Source organism: Glycine soja, chromosome 11 (assembly GCF_004193775.1).
Source record: "Glycine soja cultivar W05 chromosome 11, ASM419377v2, whole genome shotgun sequence".
NCBI classification, from domain to species: Eukaryota; Viridiplantae; Streptophyta; class Magnoliopsida; order Fabales; family Fabaceae; genus Glycine; species Glycine soja.
Genome location: NC_041012.1, coordinates 18,064,181 through 18,081,478, shown reverse-complemented (window position 1 = coordinate 18,081,478; position 17,298 = coordinate 18,064,181). Strand labels below are relative to the sequence as shown.

General features: G+C 30.0%; 1 protein-coding gene across 1 annotated transcript; it reads left to right on the top strand.

The window, feature by feature from the left end:
* The first annotated feature begins 11,559 nt into the window (after nucleotides 1–11,559).
* On the top strand, nucleotides 11,560–14,209 carry LOC114377088 (protein EARLY RESPONSIVE TO DEHYDRATION 15-like). Its single transcript, XM_028335480.1, has 3 exons — nucleotides 11,560–11,717; nucleotides 12,910–13,299; nucleotides 13,718–14,209. Exons 2-3 carry the CDS (start codon nucleotides 12,948–12,950, stop codon nucleotides 13,876–13,878), a joined length of 513 nt encoding a protein of 170 aa, XP_028191281.1. The 5' UTR covers nucleotides 11,560–11,717; nucleotides 12,910–12,947; the 3' UTR covers nucleotides 13,879–14,209.
* Nucleotides 14,210–17,298: the final 3,089 nt, after the last annotated feature.

Here is a 17,298-nt window from a genome sequence, read left to right as displayed (position 1 = left end):
GCAAAAAAGAAACCCGTTTATCTTTTGAAGCAAAGTCGTTACACCCTTTCTATATGACACAAATGTTATCGTTTTTTAACCTATAGTCCTTACATTAAAATGACATCCTTTTGGTTTTTTTTAAATAAATTCCAACGTGTATAAATAGTAACACCAAAGGTTACACGTGGCATGATACAACAAACTCCTACGTGTCCAGTTAACGAATACGCAAGCAGTTAATGATTACAGACTAATGGCAGGGACCTAAGGCAAAATGTTTGAAATATTAGGGACCCAATTTGAAAGAAAAATTTATCAAGGACCAAATGCAACAAACGTGTATTTATTAAGGACCAAAAACATATTTAAGCCAAAAAATTATTATGCAATTTAACAATACGTCAACTTAATAAAAAAATCATCAAAAAAAATTTCCGCTTAAATGCATAAATTATGCCAAAAAGATTCTATTAAATTTTTTCTACAAAATAAAAAATGACAACAATAATTTTCTATTAATTTTTTTTCTACAAAGTAACAAAATGACAACCAAATATTTTCTATTAAATTTTTTAACACAACTATTTTTTTCTACAAACTAAAAAATGACAACAATAATTTTCTATTAAATCTTTTTCAAGAACTATACTTTTTCTATAAAGTAACAAAATGACAACATTAATTTTCTATTTTTTTTACAACTATAGTTTTTTCCTACAAAGTAACAAAATGGCAACCAAATATTTTCTATTAATTTTTTACAACTATATTTGTTTCTACAAAGTAAAAAATGGCAACAATAATTTTCTATTCTATTTTTTTTACAACTATAGATTTTTCAACAACTATTACTTTTTATACAAAGTGACAAAATGTCAACATATCTTTTCTACTATAATTTTCTAAAAAAATTAAACAAATGCATCATACTATATTTTGTTCTACATACTAAAAAATGGCAACATATATTTCCTACAACATTTTATTTCTAGAAAATACAAAATGACAACATATTTCCTACAAATTTTTTCTATACTAAAGTTAGGCAATTAAAAATACATCATATTATATTTTTCTACTTAAAAATGAGACTTATGAACTCATTGATATAATAAAACAAAAATAATAGCATACTTTTTTTCTAAGAAGGGACTAACAACTGAAAAAAAATAAATGAACAAATTAAAGAACATATACAATAAAATAAAATAACAAAACTTACCTTGTAAGTTGAAAGCAACAACCTCACCACACTACACCACCAGCAACAACCTCAACAACACAAAAAATGCATGTCCTCAATAGCACAAACAAAGCACTTCAAGAACACACTCACAACACCTCAACAACACACTTACAACACCAAAAATATCTCAGCAACAACAATGACAACTCGTTCCTATTGCAACTTATAGGCAAAGCACAACATTAGCTGGGGCCACTAAAGACAACATCCAACCTAGCGCCACCACTAGGCTCCAAATAGGTAGACTAGCGCCTCCTGCACTCCTTTACCTTGGGAAGGTGCAATCAAATGACACCCATTTCCCATCAAGTTGGAAACTAACATTTGACTACATTGGAAAATAACATCATGAAAAAAGTAGTTTGGGTTAACGCCTTCTAGAGGAGTAGCTTTGATAGGTGCCTCCTGTTCTGACATCATACCTAAGGTGGTGTCAAAGTGCAGAGTGACGCCTCTAAGTAGGGCTGAGCATTTGATCGGTTTGGTCGGTTTTAGGCAAAAACTGTTCGAATCGATCAAAATTAACCACCATTATTTTTGAACTGTATCTAATCGCAAGAGCATTTCGGGTTGTCGATTGTTGGATTCAATGGTAGCGAGTATGACCGGTGGGTTAAGGCGAGTTTACACTAATACAAAAAGTCATGTTTGAATCTGCAAGCTATCTTGTTTTTTTACGATCGTAAATTCGACAAGTTCAAAACGCAAGCGTCTATAATGAAGACATGCCGCTGGTCATCTTGGCTAAGCTTTTAATGGTGTCATAGGCCTTTATTTCTTGTACTGCTTTGTGATGACACAATGACATCACATGGTTGCTTTTGTAAAGAGATAGTGAAATGTTAATAGAAGAACAATAACATGCTAAAACCAAAGGAATATGAGGAAGAAAGACAAATACATGCTACTAGAAAAGATATTCAAATTATAAAACTATATGAAAATTTAAATTTAAAATAGAATTACTTTACGCTCTCTAATGGCACTATGGTAGTGGCTAATTGTTTATAAAATTAAGAAAGGAGCACAAAAGATGTTTTTACAACATACAAAAGTCATATAACAAGTTTCAATGTTTGACAGTGTTGCGTGTTTCAATAACTAAGGCGTGTAGTAGCATCACATAGGATTTAAGCATGTTACTTGCATACTCGGTTGGTTCAGGTATCGACCAACAGAATTATTTCAATATGCAATCATTCGAGTAATGCTAAAATAAATAGAAACCAGATCATACGTTGCACATAAGTGATCACTCTATACATGAGTATATGAATTAAAAATTAATTAAAGGACCACTAACCTCCTGCCATTGTTTCTCCAATAGCACTCACATACATAAGAAAAGACAGAGTGCTTCCAGACTATAACACCTCTCACATGATGGAAAATGGTATTTCAGAATAAAAATAAGATGTTTAGGTTTGGGACTCTGTTATTTATAGAGTTAGTTTTTGTCCATCATTGAAACCAACTCCAACTCCACATTTTCAGGATATGCAAATAACCACTAAATCACTCATAACAAACCACTAACAATATGACTGTTGTTTGTAATTGAAAGTGACTAGATACATGAGTGAGTAAAACAAAACAAAGTACTAAGAAATATTAGGATCCTATGAGATCTTTTAGTTATTTAAAAAAAATTAAAATAAGTCTAACATTCTCCCACTTGATCCAATGTTTCTCACACTTTATGTTATCTACAATATTGAAAAAATTATACTCACATCTAATGTTAATCACATGAATCATGACAATAGGTTCTCAAATTAAAATGATTATTACCTTTCATGTATCACAATGTAATCACCCTTAATAAAAGTAACAATTTAATTGAATGAACATGTTCAATACGCATTATTGAGTCCACAAATTATGTCTTTCTTGACCAAATGTATACATAAGATGAGAAGACAAACAAAATGAAGTTTCACTACTTTCAAAAGAGACATTACATAGCTACATCAAGTCCCATACATATTACATGATACTTGAACAACTTAGTTGACATGTCTTTTGTCAATGGATCTACAATCATTAATTTAGTGTTGATGTGTTTAATGATTATTTCATTTGCTTTCACATGTTCCCTCATGGATAAATACTTTATGTCAATATGCTTGCTTTGACTTCCACTTTTATTATTTTTAGCTAGAAAAATAGTAGTTTTATTAGATCTTCAATGGTCTAGAAATGGAATAAACTATTTGTAGACCAACAATGAAACTTGTCAACTAAATACGCTGTGATGATGCCTCAAATAATGAGACAAACTCGAACTTGAGCATATATAAGGCTTCCTACAACATAAGCATATGGAACTTTTTTCATTTGTTCCCTTTCAAGCTCATTTTTAGGGCATTGATTTAAATTGAACCTATCACCCGTCACAATAGGTGCCACACTTGGTGAACAATCTTTCATCCTAAGCCTTTCTTGAACTTTGTTGATATAGGCCTTTTGAGACAAGCCAAGAGTTCAACAAGATCTATTCATGTGAATTTCAATGCCAATGACATATAATGCCTCACCTATATCCTTCATGTCAAAATTCTTAGAAAGAAATTGTTTCACCTCAAGTAACATCCCAAAATCATTGGTTGTAAGAAGTGTGTCATCCACATATAATACTAAAAATATTATTTTACTCCCATGACCTTGTGGTAGATGTATTGGTCCATATTGTTCTCAAAAAAACTGAATGACAAGATAACATTATGGAATTTCAAATACCATTGGCAGGATGCTTGTTTTAGTCCATATATAGATTTCTTGAGTTTGCAAACCAAGTGAGCTCCATTGTTAGAGTAAAATCCTTTGGGTTGAGTCATATAAACCTCTTCCTCTAGGTCACCATTTAGGAAAGTCATTTTCACATCCATTTGATGTAATTCCAAGACAAAATGTGCAACTAATGCCATTATTATGCGCAAGGAGTCTTTCATGGACACTAGAGAAAAGGTTTCTTTGTAATCAACTCCTTCTTTTTGAAATAATCCTTTGGCCATGAATTGGGCTTTGTATCTCTCAATGTTGTCTAGTGAGTCCTTCTTGGTTTTAAAGACCTACCTACATCCAATAGGTTTTATCCCATCAAGCAACTCAACAAGATCCCATACAACATTATTTGCCATCGAATCCTTCTTTCATAGCATCAAACCATAACTTAGAATTACAACTATTAATAGCTTGTGAAAATGACTCAAGATTATTTTCATCTCCAAAGTCATAGTTAGACTCATGTAAATACACTTGATAATCACTAGGAATTGCTTATTTCCTTATTCTAGTTGACCTTCTAAATGCTACATCTTCAACCTTTGGAGGAGGTTGTCGTTCAACAGGTTGGTCAACATCTTGTATTGGATGTTGTTCAACAGGATTTTTTAGAATAGGTTCAACTTGACGTGGAGCTTGAGTTACTTGATTTTGGTGAACATCACCAAAAACTACAAGCTGATAACTTGATGTAGGAACTGTGTCTTTAGATTGATCCTTCTCAAATCCAACGGCTTGAGTTGAATCACTCTCATTGACCATGTCATTCTCAAGAAACATTGCATTTCTTGACTCGACAATTCTAGTACTATAAGTTGAACAATAAAATCAGTATCCCTTAGACCTTTTAGCATAACCAATGAAATGTGCACTTATAGTGCTTAGGTTTAACTTCCTTTTATTTGGATTATATATCCTAACTTTAGCTAGGCAACCTGAAACACGAACATGTTTTAAACTTGGTTTCCAGCCTTTCCATAATTCAAAAAGGGTTTTAGGGACCGCTTTAGTTGGAACTCGATTTAATATGTACGTTGTTGTCTTAAGAGCTTCACTCCATAATGAACGAGGAAGTTTGAAATTGCTAAGCATACTCCTCACAATGTCCATTAAGGTTTAGTTTCTTCTTTTAGACGTACCGTTTTGATCCGATGAGCCAGGCATGGTGTATTGAGCCACAATACCATGCTCTTGAAGAAACTTTGCAAAAGGACCAGGTGCTTGTCCATTTTCAATGTATTTGCCATAAAATTCTCCACCTCTATCTAATCTAACAATCTTTATTTGCTTTTCGCATTGTTTCTTTACTATTGCCTTGAAAACTTTAAAGACATCCATGCCTTCATATTTATTATGAAGTAAGTAAAGATACGTATATCGTGAGTAGTCATCTATAAAGGAGATAAAATATTTTTGGCCATGTGAATCCATATCAGGACAACATATATCAGTATGTATAATTTCTAATATTTTTGAACTCCTCTTGGCACTTTTCTTTGTCTTGTTAGAATGCTTTCCCTTTATGTAGTCCACACAAGTGTTAAAGTCAATAAAGTCAAGAGTCTCGAGTATTCTATCATTCACTAACCTTTTAATTCTATCTATGGAGATATGTCTAAGTCTCCTATGCCACAATTTTGAGAATTTTTAATTCATGATACAACATTTAATATCAAAACTTTCTAGTGTAGCTACCAAACTATATGAAATATAAATTAATTTTGAAAAAACTATCATTCAACACACCATTTCCAACAACGGTAGACTTAAACAATAAATCAAAACCAGATGTGTTAAAATTTATTGTAAAACCAAAAGGAATAAGTCTGGAAACTGAAATCAAATTCCTGGAAAACTCAGGAATGTAAAAAACATTATTCAACTCCAAAACAAAACCCATTTCTAAAACAAGTCTACTAGTGCCAATAACTACCACAAGAGAACACATATGATTTCCTGAATAGATGAAATTTTCACCTTTACTTGGTTGCCTCTGGCTTGAGAAGCCTTTCATGGTCTTAGAAATATGAATCGTAGATCCAGAGTCAATCCACCAGGTATCATGAATAATATCAATCATATTATATTCAAAAGATACAAAAGAAAAAGAATAACCCTTCTTTCCAAGCCAAGTCTTATACTTATAGCAGTTCTTCTTCATGTGCCCCTTCTTCTTATAGGAAAAACACGTAGACTCCTTCTTAATTTTGGCAATGGGAGGAATGTGTTTCTTTTCCTTCTTTTCCTTTTTCCCGTTATTATGAGTCACAGTAAGAGTACCTTTACTCATTTCTTGAACAAGTCTCCCTTCTTCTTGAACACACAAGGTGAGAAGTTCATTAATAGTCCATTTTTTATGCGTGTTGTATGATATTTTAAATGGACCATACTATAGTTGGAGTGAATTTAGAATTAGGTGCACTAAGAATTACTTTGAAATATCAACTTCAAGTGACTTCAATTGAGCCGAAAGATCCCTCATCTCCATAATGTGTTTCCTAACACCTTTGACTCCAATGAGCTTCATAGACGACAACCTTGCCATAACGGTGCTTGCCAAAACCTTATTAGAAGTTTCAAACTGTTCATCTATGGCTTTCATGAAATCCTTGACCTTTTGACATTCCATAATTGAACCACGGACACAGAAATACGTGTCTTGATAAACATAATTATAGGATGATTAGATCTTTGCCATTGCTCATACAATGTAATTTCATCTGAAGTGCTAGTATCAGTAAGCGGCTCATCCCTACGGAGAACATAGTCAAGGTCATCAACACTCAAATGAAAACAACTTTATCTTTCCATTCCTTATAGTTGTCACCAGTCAGTCAGCAACAGAGACTTCATTTTTTGTCATAAGAGATAATTAAATGAAGCGAGTAACATTTTGGACGGAAAGAAGATGAATAAGAAAGTGACAAGTGTATCAGACTAACATTTTTTTATTAATAGTAAAGTAATATATAGAATAGATTGAATAAAATAAAGGCTGCAGGCTGCAAATGCTTTTATCTAATGATCTGCACCCGTTTCTTAAAAAATGAACTTTAACTCACATGCGTAACCAGTGCACACCCAATCGAGTTCCATTTCCTATTAGCAACAAAACCTCTTAACACATTCTTTTCATTTTAGGTCCAAAGCAGCAAAATGCAATGCGTACAAAAAGGACAACATTCACCCTTCACCCTTCATGAGCCTAATCCAAATGCATCCTTCTTTTCATTACCCACACCACCCAACATAATTTTTTTTCATATATAAAACAACCCCCTGCATACCTACCCCACATCACCACCCCAAAAACAAGAAAGAAAAAACCATATATATCAAAGACAAAAATGGAAAGGATGATGAATACCACCAACCTTGTGATGATTTTCTAGTGTTTTCTAAGGCCAAGAAGAATGTTGTTGTTGGGCAGTGCCCAGACATGGAGGGCCTCATAACCCAATGTGCTGAGTATGTTAAGAAATTTGGCCTTGAGATGAGTCCATCATCAGGGTGCTGCTACGAGATCAAGAATGCAGATACTCCATGTTTGTGTCAGCACTTCACCAAGGCATTGCTGGAGTTTATTGACATTCAGAAGGACATTTATATTCTTAGAATGTATAATGTGAGAGGCTTAACTCAACCCCAAAAGCTAGCTCAAGGGGTGAGGGTTGCCCCTCACTTATATATTTTATGTGGAATTACTTTTAACTGATGTGAGACTTGGATTATTTCCAACACACCCCCTCACGCCAAGCACTTCTTGGACTTGATGCGTGAAAAACAAATGGTGGGTGCTTGTCATCACAAGGCGAGGGCTAGCGGAAGCGTGGTCCTAGGATCATAACTGGCTCTGGTACCATCTTAGAATGTATAATGTGAGAGGCCTAACTCAACCCCAAAAGCTAGCTCAAGGGGTGAGAGTTGCCCCTCACTTATATATTCTAATGTGGAATTACTTTTAGCCGATGTAGGACTTGGATTATTTCCAACATATATATTGCTAAATCGTGTGAAAAGCCAATACCCTCCGAAACCACTTTTGGAGGTATATAATACTCAATTATTATGTAATTCATTAAAATTAAAAAAAAATATTTTAATTGATAAAAATAAATTTGTATTAAATTTATCATTTTTTAAATTATTCTTGTTATTAATATTTCTTTCTGTTCAAATAATTTGTTAATATATTATTTTTCTTCTTTTAATTAAAAATATTTCTAATCCAAAAATAATTAATTAAAAGCATTATAAATTAATGTTATAAAAAAGAATCATCATTTCAAAATTAAGTGTTATAAAAAAATAACAAAATTAATTTAATCAAATTAACCAATTTTTGTGTGCCAATTCGGCAGCTTTATATAAACAAAAATATAAAGTGGTTAATTGATTATTTATATATGTCATGACTCATCAGCAGTTATAATTGATTTATTCTTTCTTGTTTATTTTACAGGTGTTACCGTGCCATGATCGATCAAATGGAGGAAATACCTTAATTAACTTTATGCGGGCTCTTAATAACCTTATAATAAGATCATTTGACTATATAGCAATATAATCCCTTTTTGTTCAGATAATATTGTTCTGTTAACATATTCAATTCAATATAATCCCAAGTTTTTCTTAAGAAAATATTATTACTCACACGGACTGTTTTTAGTAGTTATTATATTAAATTAATTATTTTAAAATTTAAAATACTGACTTACACTAATTAATATTATTAACAGAAAACATTCAAAAATAATTATCAAAATGAAATTTTAAAAAATATGAATTTTTAAACTTAAAGGATAAAAAAAAATACTAAAACATAAAAAGAATCAAGACATTTTTTTTCTTACCGTGCGAGTTACTTTGATTCACAAATAAGAAAAATAAATCGTTAACTAAGTTTATCTCCCAAGCTTGTTTTCTTCTTTTTTTTTCTTAAATATAATTTTCATCTTCTTATTTTACTCGATCTATAATTTTATTTTTACTATTTTAAAATTAAAAAAATTGATTCTCTCAATTTTTTTAAAAAAAATATAATTTTAGTCTAATCCTAATTTTTTTCTATGTTTTTTTTTTAATTTTGATTCAATCAAATCTTTTTTTAGAGGTCCAATCCTACCATAAACCTAACATGTTAATATAAAGGTATTATAAAAAATAATTTAATTAATTAAAATATAAGAAATAAAATAAATAAAAATAGACAAAATTAAGTATTATATTAAATTTACAGATTTTATAAAATAGAAGAATTAAATATCTTTATTTTAAAATTAAAAAATCAATTTAACAAAACTTAACGAGTATAGATATAGCAGTGGTAAATTATCCATTTTTAATAAATTTAGATATAGAAAATGACGTTTCAATTTAAACGATACCTTTAACGAGTATAGATATAGCAGTGGTAGATTCATCATGGTTAGTACTACTATTTGGTAATGTTTTAAAATCACACTCATCAATCAACCAAAAAAATCACATTAAGACTTTCGAAACAAAATTTATAATAAAAAATTGTTTAATCGAGATCAGATTATAAAATTAGAGTGTTTTATCCCATAAACTTAAAAAAAATTAAAAATTACACAAATAATACAAGTTAAGTGATATAAATTACTTTTCATGGTGAGAAATAGGTTCCTTTCAAAACCAATTTCTCACCTTCACTTTCTTTCTCTCTCTTTTTTGTTTTTGTTTTTTATTCATTTAAAAATCAGTTTTGGAGAAACCGATTTTTTAATGAGCCAAATTTTATTTTATTTTATCAATTTATATTTATTTATTTTATTTTTCTTTTTTAAAGAATTTTTTTATTTCCTTTTAATTTTTAATTTTATGATTTATACATTTAAAAAATTAGTTAAAGGAATTAGTTAATTCCTTTAAAATTTTTATGGAGATGGTTTTTTTGTGTTATTTTATTTATGTTCATGATGCTTTATTGATCAAATAATAATATACTTCCATAAATATAAATTACGTTTAAATACACATTTTATTAATAACAAATTAATTTTAATTTTTATATAAAGATTAAAATATTTTTAAAAAATAAAATGAAAAGTAAATGGAAATCCAAAAGTATCTCAATCATACAATACTTTTGTTTTGTTTTCAATTTTTTTTCTTTTAAAAAATTGTAGATGTAGTCCTATTAATTATTAGGCACGATTGAAGAAAAAAATAAAATAAAAACAAAAACTTACATAAATATCATAATCCTCATGTACTAATCTGATTAAAGTAAAGAATCTTAAAAAAAATAACAGCAGTATTTTATTGATAAATTGCTGGTTATAAAAATAAATATATAGAATTAATAAAATAAAAATACAAAGGATTTTCACTCTTGAAAAAATAAATAAAAAATAGGCAAAAAATTAACAACAACATATGTCAAATAATATTTCTTTTTAAATGATTAATATATACAATTAATAAAGCAATTTTTTTAAAACAAATAGAAACAAAAAACTAATATAAAAGCATATGAAAAAAAATTAAAAACTACACTTAAGAAATCAATTTCCGCAAAACAAAAAAAACACAAAATACGATTTCTGAAACACTGATTTCTCACTTAACAAAATAATATATATTTAATTTTTAAAAAATATAAAAATCATAAGATTGAATATTAAAAGGAAATAAAAAAATTCTTATAAAAATAAAAATTAAGCATTTTAGAAAAATAAAATAAATAAATATAAATTGATAAAAAAATTGACCCACTGAAAAAAAAGAGATGAATGTAACAAATCAGTTTGGAGAAAACTAATTTTTTATTATAAATAAATAGTAATTTATATTACTTAAGTAAAAATTTTAATTTATATTATTTATGTAATTTTTTAATTTTTTTTATATTTATGAAATAAAAAACTGTAGAAAAATACACTGAAGATGAATCAAACAAAAAGATCAGATTAAAAAATACTCCAGGTCCAAGTCCCAAGACCTTTCATTTCCTAACTTGACTCAAGTGAAATTTACTTTTAAAATATTGATTACCGTGCAACCGCCCACAGACAATTTTTCCAAAGCCACAACCCTTATCCTGTTATTATAGCCTAGAAGGTTACGAGTCACGATTGACCATTATCCAAAAAATCTGTTCCACCTGTTCCTTTTCCAACCGTCTGATCAAGATCAACCCTCTCTCTCTCCACCATCGATCACTCTCATCATTTTCATGCCACGTGTAACGTCCACTCTATTAAGTGTGTGTTTGATATTAAAGAAATAAGAGATTAATCCAGAAAAAAAATTTAAAATTTTATGTGGTTTCCATCATTTTTTTTCTATCAAATATTTTTTTACATTTTTTTTTATTTTTTTCTTTCACACAATTAAATTCACCTTAACCGTGTGTTTGGTAGTGAAAAAAAAAAGAAAATTTGAAAATTTTGTATAAGCCCCACGTCTATTGTTTTTTTATTTTAATTCAAATATCTCTTGGATAATTGTTTTTTCTATTTTTTCTCTTCCATCTAATCAAATTCATCTTAAAAGATCCGTTCTTAATCTTAGGTTCGGGAGTCCCGAAGCTGGAGGCTGCTGTCCCTTTTCCTTTATCCACTTTTTTTTTTCCATTGCGTTATTTATTTGCCCGTGTCTCTCACTCAGTCACTCACTCATTCTCTCTGCAAATTCTAATCTTCGCAAATCAACAACGTCTCTCTCTGTTACTCTGAAAGTAGGTGACCATGGATCATCATTATCATCGTCATGTTTTCTTCATATATGTGCCCATCATCATTTGTTGGGTGCAATTTTTTTGTTCAGTTTTGATCCTGTGGCCTATCTTTAATATTATTATTATTTTAAATGCTAGTAAGTTGATCTTATTCTTGGCAGTTAGATCGTGGTTTTTGTACGGATATTGATATAAAGTTGGATTTTTTATATATTTATTTTGGGGTCTTTGATTTAGTTAGTGCAACCACCTTATTTTTTTTATATGATTGAAGCTGTAACCCATTTTTTTTTAATGTTTTTTAATGCTAATATAGTGATCCAATTGTTAGTAGTAGATTTTTTTTTGTCTGTGTGGATAGTACTTTAAGATTGTATTTTTTTTCTTCTTACTGGGTCTGACTTTGATTTAGTTAGTGACATAGTGCAACAACTTTAAATTTCTGATTTGTTTAATTGTTTTATTTCTTTTTAATGATCTTGTTAGTGATGTAGTTTTGGTTGTTTTGATTTCTGGGTTTAATTGGATAAAGGGTTTGTTTTCATTGTGATGGTTGTATACTTGTATGTTAGAATCATGAAGGTGGTGCTGTTGCTATTTGCTAAACCATGAGTGGATCATGTATTTGTTAGCTTAATTGAATGAATCTCTTAGTTCACTGGGTTGATTTGATTCTGAGATCTGTTTTTTAATTTTTTATTTTTTATTTTTTGAAATGCTCTGGGATCTGTCTGTTACTCTGTTCTCTTGTATAAATTAAAATTCCTAAAACTATAGATCTTTACTACAAAGTGCAAATTATAGGTTTTTAGGAATCTAAAAAAACGTGAAGCCTCGAAGGGCTATTTCTTTGTTTTTTTTTGGGGGTTTGAGGCTAATGCTTTTTGATGTATTTAAGTTTATAAATCAAAAAGCATGTCTAAAAATTTTCATAATTGAAAAAAGGAAAAAACTTCGATGTTTTAGTGTTTTATTTTTTTAATTTGAAAATGGTAATTTATGAAAATAATTCTAAAAGAATGTTAAAATGCTATTGTTATTGAAATGGTGTCATTTTTTTTATCAGCATTGATATGATATGGGTAGTGTTAAATGGTGTCATTGATATGGTGGGTAGTGTTCTATGTTAAATTAAAATTTTCTAATACATGACATCATGTAAATTGATATTTTGTTTTGTTGTATTGTGTAGACTGACTTCAAGTTAGTGTAACTAGCTGCCAAGTTGTGATGGCATTGGTCTCTGGAAGAAGTTCTGCTCTGAACCCAAATGCACCTATGTTCATACCTGCTGCACTTCGTCAGGTGGAGGATTTTTCACCTCAATGGTGGGATCTTGTGAAATCTTCAACATGGTTTCGTGATTATTGGTTGAGCCAACATAAGGAGGAAGAATTTGAAGAAGTTGCCAATGACTCTACTAATGATGATATGGAGAATATGCTCTCGGAAACTTTTGATCTAGGCATGGAAGAAGACTTCAATGTTCTAGAAAACGAGTTTGAGCAGTTGGTGATGTTCTCTGAAGCTCTAGATCATTCTGTTCAGGATGATCCTAATACTGGAAAAGGGTCTCCTCAGAGTAAGCATTGAAGCTAAATATCTAATTGATTGGATAATTGATACTTTATAGAATCTTTTAAATATTTTCTTACTTGCTAGAGTGGTTACATGACTTCATTTTTGTTTCAAATGCTATGTAAAAAGTTACTTTGTTTCAATTATACTATGTTTTATATGCTTATATAGTGTCTTTCACTAGTTTATAAGCTTGTGAAAAATAAACCTGTTAACTTAGAGGTAGACCATATTATTCATTTGTAATGCTTATTCTTAATGATAGAGGTATCATTCATGTTGTATATAATTTACTTACAACAAGAATTGCTGCAAATCTGCAATTGAATGGATCTTTCCTTTTCAATCTTACATCTTTCAGCTGGTAGTTACCTTAAGAGAAAATTAACTACTGTATCTCAATTGAGTTGTTTCTTAATCAGGTCTTAACAAGGATGTTAAAGCTTTTCTTATTAACTTGACACCAAAATCACCGAGGGAAAGGGGTCCCAAGTCTCCTTCAGGGCTTGCAAAGCACCTTGAGAAGCCAGCACAGCACGTGAATGTGAAGTGTGCCTCTCTCCGAATTCACCAACCTCGTTGAGGAAAACGTTTGAAAGCTCATAGTGATATCTTGCTAGAGCTGCAAGTTGCTGACTAGAGCTTGAGATCTCTGTTGTAATAATTTTTGTATATAGAGGGTGCAGTAGTGTGTTTGTATTTTTCTTGTTTCTGGTCTTGTATATTTGATGGAGCCCTCGGAACTGTAGGTAGGTGAGACTTTAATTCTGACCAGCCAAATCCGGGAATGTCTATGGTTGATGAACTTAAATCTCAATTTCAAATAAATTGTTACATGGCTTGGAAGTGTGTAGATGTAAGTTTTAGGTGTCTTTAGTTCAATGTGGCAATGGGAGTGTACTTTTCAAGCCTTATGATTTGCGTTTAGAGTGATAATGATATACTATCCATTGTGTGGCCAAGCCAAAATCAGTAAAAATTTCCTATGAAGGATGAATTTTGATATGGACACTTCAACATGACTAGTGTTTAAAATATAGAACAGTGGGACACTGTAAATACACAAAGAAAGAGACTCTAATGAAATAAAAGAAGTAAATATATAATAAATTATTCAAATTGATGGTATATTTATTTTTTTTCTGATTTTTCAAGTTTTTGAGTTGTGTAAAATTTGAGTTGTGTAAAAGGATCCACTTAAGTATTCAAGTTAATAAAAAGTCATTTTTAAATTATTCAAGTTAATAAAAAGTCATTTTTAAATTGAAAATTTTATAAGAAGTATTAAATAAGTGTTAGGATGTGTTGATACTAAAAACATGTTCAACGTGATAATATTTCGAAGGAACAATGGTATTATAACACAATTTTTGTTTGAAGGTGCTTTATGATAAGAGTATGCCGCAACTTGTTATGTGAAAAATGTGATAACTGAAAGTATTTTGATGGTTGAGAAACATGTATGGTGCTGAACTGGCCAAGGAGAAAACGCTTTTGATGCTTTGCTGGTTACATGCACGGTCCTTATAATTGTTGTGTTTTTTTTTTTTTAATAAGCAAAATTGTTGTTGTGTTGATTTTCTTATGTACAAGTTTCAGTTGAGTTTTGAGGACATTTGGATTTGCTGGTCTAGAACAAGGTAAAGAGCATTTGGAAAGAGAAATAGCGAAGTGGAATTTGCTCATTGATAGGCCTATGTAGTAGGGATGACAACATTTTTGGCTAAGAATAAGATCGACTCGAGTTAAGTAGTAAAATAAAATAAAGTAAAATAATATGTTCGGAACACCATACAATTAAAACAAACATATCGTATCAAAGTATTTTGTCACGTCCTTCAGTACAAGGTTCCTTAAAGCAATTCATTTAGTTATCTACTCCTACGAACGCAAGGTTCAAGATCATCATAGGATTCAAACACAAATAACACACAGGGAGTGAATTATTATATTTCTCAATGAATATAAATAAACGAAAGCATACATGTATGATATAAATATAATAATAATATAATTATAACAATAATATAGGTATAACAAGACTCAACTTTGACACTATTCACATGTATAATCCCATAAAGAAATGTATTAATCCCACATTTATTCACAATACGTGTCTCATCACACCTTTTCACTAACACACACACACACATTATACTATAGTAATCTTCCAACATTTAAGGCATATGATCATTCACTTATTCATTCGGTTAATAGAAACCACACGTATATGTATAGTAAACAAGTATACCCTTATATTTCCTCCTAAGTTATTTTGACCTTTGTAGAGTAAAATTACAAGTACATGGGATGTACTAATTCTATTAAGTTCATATTTATCTTTTTTGAAAGCTAAGACAATTATCTTCAACTTTTATGTTGATCAGAAAAAATGGTTTGACCATTAACTTTTATCTTCAACTTTTTCGTTGCATACAAAATTTTCCCACAATTGCATATCCAATAAAAAATAAACTACTGATGAAATCAGATAAATATAAAAAAGGTTGTATGGCTCATGAACTACAATAAAATTCCAAGTAATACATATTAAAATTTTCAAGAAATAAAATAAAATCAAATATAAAACCAAGTGCTCCTCATTTTTAACTTAATTAAGCACATAAAAACATACTCCATATAGTCAATGTTCAATAGACATATAGTAATAATAGATACAATAATCATGCTTTGCTTAATTGACAATAAAATTACTTATTTAATTAACAATATAACTACTTATTTAATTTGAAAATATGCTTTGCTTGATAGTTGGATTGTGATTGAGTGTGTTCACTTTCTTTTTTTATTATCATAAATGCTTTTATAAAAAAAGTTGTATATATTATTTCTCTTATATTTTTGGACGAAATGTTTCTTATGACCTAAAACTTTAACACGGTTTTTTGAAAAATGACTAAGTACTAAAACAATCATATTTTGTCTTGTCTTTTCAAATGTTGTGTTGCTTTTACTATGAAACATGAGTAGTTCTAATATTAGTTCAGATCCAGATACAAGCTACCGAAGTAGCTAAACAAAAGGAAAAAGATAGAATGTGTCTTACACATGTCAGGAAAGAGAAAAACTTTTTGGTATAAACTATCATTATTTTTGGCATCGTCAAACTATTGCTCTTTTCAACTTTTTGTGGTTTGATATCTCATGCATTTAATGTACACCAGAATGGGAAAAAGCTTATTTTCAACAAATATTTTATTAAGCTTTGATAAGCAGATTGGAGAGTGAAGACTATGAAGGAGTTGCAAAGTGTGAAAATTCTAACAAGCTTTATCACTCTCTAGACGATTACATACAAGCTCTAAAACTCTCATATTCTTTGTAATCACAAAGTTATTGTGTTTGTGCTTATCTTGTAAAAGCTCATGAGTTATCTTTCAAAGACTTATCTTTGCGACAATTTGGTGTGGCGTGAAATAGAATACTTGGGTAAGGTTATCTTGAGTTAAGATAATGTCGGTCATAGCAAATTTTTTAAGAACGAACTTCCTAAATCATCTTATGTTTCCTCTTCACTTTGGATTGGTTTGAAGCCTTGCATTTCAAGCATTTTAGAAAATTCTGTTAAATTGGCGGTCCAATGATTATTAGAATTGGATGGTCCAATGTGTTATATCTGGACGATCCAAAAATATCCATAATTTTGATAATGACAAAGATAAAAAGTGTTGATAGACTAATGATCAACGTGAAGTGGAACATGACATATTTATGATAACCTCATATGGTAAAAATCATTATCCTTATGCTTTTACAAGTTATCGTCTGATAGACTAATGAAACTTGTTTTGTTAATAATATTATTCAGCGTCCAATGCGATGCTTTTAAACAAGCGTCCATTGGTTTGAGAAAACTATTACTTATGTATTAAGTGTCTTTATGTGTCAAAAATGACATAACTAATTTACACAATGATTTATATTTAATTAGTTAACGTCCAAACAGTCTTATCTGGACATGAAAGCATGTCAAGGATGATTC